This window comes from Alosa alosa, chromosome 9, assembly GCF_017589495.1.
Source record: "Alosa alosa isolate M-15738 ecotype Scorff River chromosome 9, AALO_Geno_1.1, whole genome shotgun sequence".
Taxonomy (NCBI): Eukaryota; Metazoa; Chordata; class Actinopteri; order Clupeiformes; family Clupeidae; genus Alosa; species Alosa alosa.
In genome coordinates, this window is record NC_063197.1 from 13,293,983 (window position 1) to 13,298,982 (window position 5,000).

The 5,000-nt window shown below is 42.9% G+C and overlaps 1 protein-coding gene across 1 annotated transcript in view; it reads right to left on the reverse strand.

Moving 5' to 3' along the window:
* Positions 1 to 5,000, reverse strand: part of scfd2 (sec1 family domain containing 2) — a 131,333-nt gene that overhangs the window by 4,802 nt on the left and 121,531 nt on the right. Inside the window, exon 8 of the mRNA XM_048253310.1 lies at positions 2,949 to 3,068. Coding sequence (XP_048109267.1) covers positions 2,949 to 3,068 — 120 coding nt within the window. The remainder of the gene's footprint in view (positions 1 to 2,948; positions 3,069 to 5,000) is intronic.

Consider the following 5,000-nt stretch of genomic DNA (forward strand, 5'->3'; position numbering starts at 1 on the left):
CACTCATGCAAGTGGGGATTTCTCATTAGGACACAATGGCAGGTCCAGCAGGGGACTTCATGAAAACAGCCTGTCCAAGGAACCCATCTGGGTGGCAGAAAATGGGTGAAAATGGGTTCTGTGTTCAGTCTGCTAAACTGGCTTGAAGCACTCCCTGCATAAAAAAAGCCCCTTTGTCTTTAGGCACCACACACTTCATCAAGTCCCATGTTGAATGTGAATTAGACAACATGACCCATTAGGAAATGTGTCTTACCTAAAGTTTGTCTGTGAATGTTGTCTTACGCATATAGCACATAATCATACATGTTGTAACAAGATGTACTTGGGGTTACGTAAAGGTTGGGATTAGGATCAAGGTTAATAGCATAAAACCTCAAAACAGAAAAAGTTGGGACGTGTGAAATGTGAATAAAAACAGAATGTAATAATCTGCAATATATCAAATGTTGAAAATAACAAATTTGACTATTTCATGGAAAATATATTATGTTCATTTTGAATTTGATACCAGCAACATGTTTAAAAAAAAAGTTGGGACGGGGTAACAAAATGCTGGAAACGTTGTTTAATGATAAAGAAAACAAAAGGAGGAATGTTTCAAAACTAATTAGGGTAACTGGTAACACGATTGGGTATGAAAAAGAGCATCCCAGAGAGGCAGGGTCTCTTAGAAGTGAAGATGTAGGGGTATTCATCACTCTGTGTAAACCTGTGTGCACAAATGATGGAATAATGTCATTTTAATGCTTCTTAAGATGAAATTGTGACGTATTTGGGGAGTTCATCATCTACAGGACATAATATTATTAAAACATTCAGAGAATCTAGAGAATTTGCAAACAAGGGAAAGAGCTGAAAAACAAATTGGATGGCCATGGTCTTTTGGACCTCAGATGGCACTGCATCAACACCAGACCTGTTTCCAAACCTGTCATTGTATGGGCTCAGGACCTTGTATGACCCCAGGACCTGATAGCCATTGTCTACTGTATGTGCACAGTTTGATATTCAATTCAAAGACTGCAGCCAAAATTTTAACAACCAAAACAGCCAAAATTGTATTGAGACATGATACAGAAAATACCACCGTCTTATCTGGGTCTAAGCTTGTTTAAAATGGACTGAGGTAACATGGAAAAAGGTCCTGTGATTAGACCAATCAAAACTTGCCATTCTTTTTGGAAATCATGGACTCATCTGGGCTAAAGAGGAGAGGGCCTATCCATGTATCCATCCTATCCAACTTGTTTTAGTTCTCAGTTCAAAACCCAACATCTATGACGGTGTGGAGGAGCATTAGTGCCTACAGCATGGGCATCTTGCACATTTGGCAAAGCACAATCAATTCTGAATGATGTATACAGGTTTTGAGCAACATAAACTGGCATTCAGGCAATGTCTTTTCCAGGGAAGACCTTGAATATGTCAGGAAAACAATGCCAAAATGCACACATTTAAACAGTATTTCTCCATAGATAAAGAGTCCATGTAAAATGGCCTGTCTGCAGTCCAGATTTGTCAAATTAGGTGCATAACGGAATGAAAAACATGACTAAGAATACCCTATACTGTTGAGCAACTGAAATCCTATATCTGGGAGTAATGAGATAATATTTAATTCACAAAACTCTAGCAACTGGTCCCTTCAGTTTCTAAACATTTACAGAATTTTGTTAAATTAAGAGGTGAAGCAGCACAGGGAAACATGCTCCGGTCCCAACTTTTTTTGAAAGATGTTGCTGGCATCAAATTCAAAGGCCCCTATTTTACCGATCTAAAACGCATGGTCACTAGCGAATAGCTTAATTAAATTTAGTGGGTTGCCCAGTCCACACTGGGAGTAGCCTAGAAATCTAGACGCGCCCCTAGCAGCAGCAAATTACATTTGCTGCCAGGGCTAGTCTAGCAACTCTCCGTTGGCTTGTGAGCTCCAGAAATCAAAACTTAATCAGGACATTGAAATTGTGTATAGAGTCGTTTGGTGGGCTTAACATAATGATTGATGGCAGAGTTGCAACGGTTTGGCTTGAATTCCCTGCTACTTGAAAACAAATATCCTATTGCGTCCTATTGTGTGCAGAGGGAATTTGAAAGACAACTGATTATCCCGCCCCTCGGACTGAGCACTGCGAACGGTGAGTGTCCAGACCCTACATTTTAATGTGGGTCTGGCTCGCCAAGCTACACTGGGAGTGGTTTTGTCATCAAACTTTATCAAACATTATCAGGTGTCGGGCGGATGGCGCAACAAGGCGTTCCTATGTTTCTTAATCAGTCATGGGTGTGTAACATCATTTAAACCAATGAGAATGACATCAGCCATTCCCTTTAACAGCAAGCAGCGCAACTTCAAACAGTGCATCTCTATTTTGATAGTCAGTGGCGCATTTGAAGGAATCTGCTTTCAACATTTGATATGTTGTCTATGTCCTTTTTGCTGCTAAATATGGGTTTATTATCACATTCTGTTTTTAATTTGCATTTTACACAACGTCCCAACTTTTTCTGTTTTGTGGTTGTACAATAACATGTACATACTTAAAATTGACATTGCATTTGTTACATGTGTTTTAAGTATTACATATTAAGTGTGTACGACACTTCGCCCAAACAAACAATCAAACAAACATAAAAAACACAAGGCTGAAATGAAAACATCCCTTCTGTCAATGAGCTCAAAAGAGCACTGAAGTTGTTTCTGTTTTTGCTTAAATTCTGTATATAACTGCTACAGTGTACAAAAAATACTGGCCTCCCGACTTCATAAAAACAGATTCAAATTTTATATAATTGAGAAAGTTGTGAAATTTGCATACAAGTCAATGTGAGCGTAGCGCTCTAGAATCCTTGGTTCAAACTACGTTGTCCTCATTGTTGATAGGGCGAGAACATTGCAGTGGTCACTCCAGTGTTCTATTGAGATTAGCACCCTTCTTTTTTCTCACCTGAGTGCCTGGTCTGTGGGTGGACACTGTGTCACGGATGAGGCGTAGCTCCGAGGGAGTGACTCCGCCCACCAGGAAGAGAAACAACAGGGGATGGTCACTAGGGTGTGGTCTGCTCACCTGAGGAAAACGAGACACGGCTAAGAGGATCATGGGTAATACGCCACTGGGGCACACATAGTAGACCATGTGATGTAGACATCAAACTCCAGCATCAGCAGCACTATAACAACACTACACATTACTATCATTGACTGCTGGCTCTGACTGCTTATGAAGACAACATGAAACATGTTTGACAGCTCTCATTTCCTCCTCTACCACTTTCCATAAATATTGGCAGCGTACATGTTCATTGAGTGGAAACACAATCTTCTCTGTGATCGCAAAGCTGCTGTCAAATGGCAACAGCTGCTATAGAATAACATCTCCAGCTGCCTCTGAGAAACCAGTAGCAGGATATACAGCGGCACTCAAAAGCGTACTTTTTATACCTACTAATTTATTCACTTAATTATTCCAACTACACAAGACCAAATGAATTTAGGGGTTGTGTACATTTGTGGTTTCTACATGTTGAAGTTGTTGGCTTTTTTCTACTGAGTTCGAAAAAGACAATCGAAAAGGCAATCGAAAAAGAGGCCAGAACTGGCACAACTTGGTGTTATAAGAAATAGGGACAACCTATTCTTTTTCCCACTACACAGAAACAGCAAATACAAAAATACTACTCAACATTTGCACTGTTTGATGTCTTCTTTAAAAGGACATCGGAAAATTACTGAGCAGATCATTTCATCATTCACTCCATGGACAGAATCAGTAGAAACTGATGTGAGAAACTGAAGCATGTGGGCACCTGTTTTACACTGATCCGCACGCACGGTCTGGACTCAAGCAGCCAAACAATAGCACCGATGAGTTTCCACTAAACCTCAGAGCAGACACATGCACAAGCACATGCAAAAGCACACCCAGACTGGGGAGAGCAGGTGTGACCGAGAGAGGGAGAGAGAGAGAGGGAGAGAGAGAGAGAGAGACAGAGAGAGAGAGAGAGAGAGAGAGAGAGGGAGAGAGAAAGGGAGCGAGAAAGGGAGAGGGATAGAGAGAGAGATAGAGACAATGATAGAGAGAGCGATAGAGAGAAACAGAGAGAGAGTGATAGAGAGCAAGAGAGACAGAGATATAGAGAGAGGGTGATAAAGAGGGCAATAGAGATAGAGAGATGAGCAGCACCAGGGCTCTTGGTGGTCCTGCTGGGCGTGTGATTGGGCGTCTCAGCAGAAGTAATACCCTGGCATACGATTGGTCAGGAGACCGGCAGTGCTGCGAATAATAAACAGACAATCACGCTCGGTCAGAAAGGGGTGGGCTCACGGCCTGGGAGTGGACAGCCACGTGTCCTGGTGTCCACCTGGGCATGGCTAGACATGTGCTTCACACATCCCGTCTGGCAGAGTGTATGTGCAAGTGTGTGTGCGGGGCGGAGAGCGTGCACTGGAGATGGCTGGAGTAAGAAGTGCCATATGGACCAGTGTGAGAAAATGTGTGAGGTTAATGAGTACACATAGGGCTGTGTGTGTGTGTGTGTGTGTGTGTGTGTGTGCGTGTGTGTGTGTGTGTGTGCGCGTGTATGCATGTGTGTGATGTGACTTTGAGTGCATGGACCGAGTAAAAAGTGACATGTGCCAGCATTAGAAAATGTATGATGTTGATATGATGCTGATGTGTGTGTGTGTGTGTGTGTGTGTGTGTGTGTGTGTGTGTGTGTGTGTGTGTGTGTGTGTGATGGAGTGTGTGTGATGGACTGGTGTCACAGTCAATAGTATTGTGTGAGAGAGTATGCAAGGAGAACGCAAGTGTATGCACGTGTGTGTTTGAGTGTGTGGATGGTTAATGTATGCAAGCAGCCATGGGGCAGCCGTGGCCTACTGGTTAGCGCTTCGGACTTGTAACCGGAGGGTTGCCGGTTCGAACCCCGACCAGTAGGCCACGGCTGAAGTGCCCTTGAGCAAATCACCTAACCCCTCACTGCTCCCCGAGCGCCGCTGT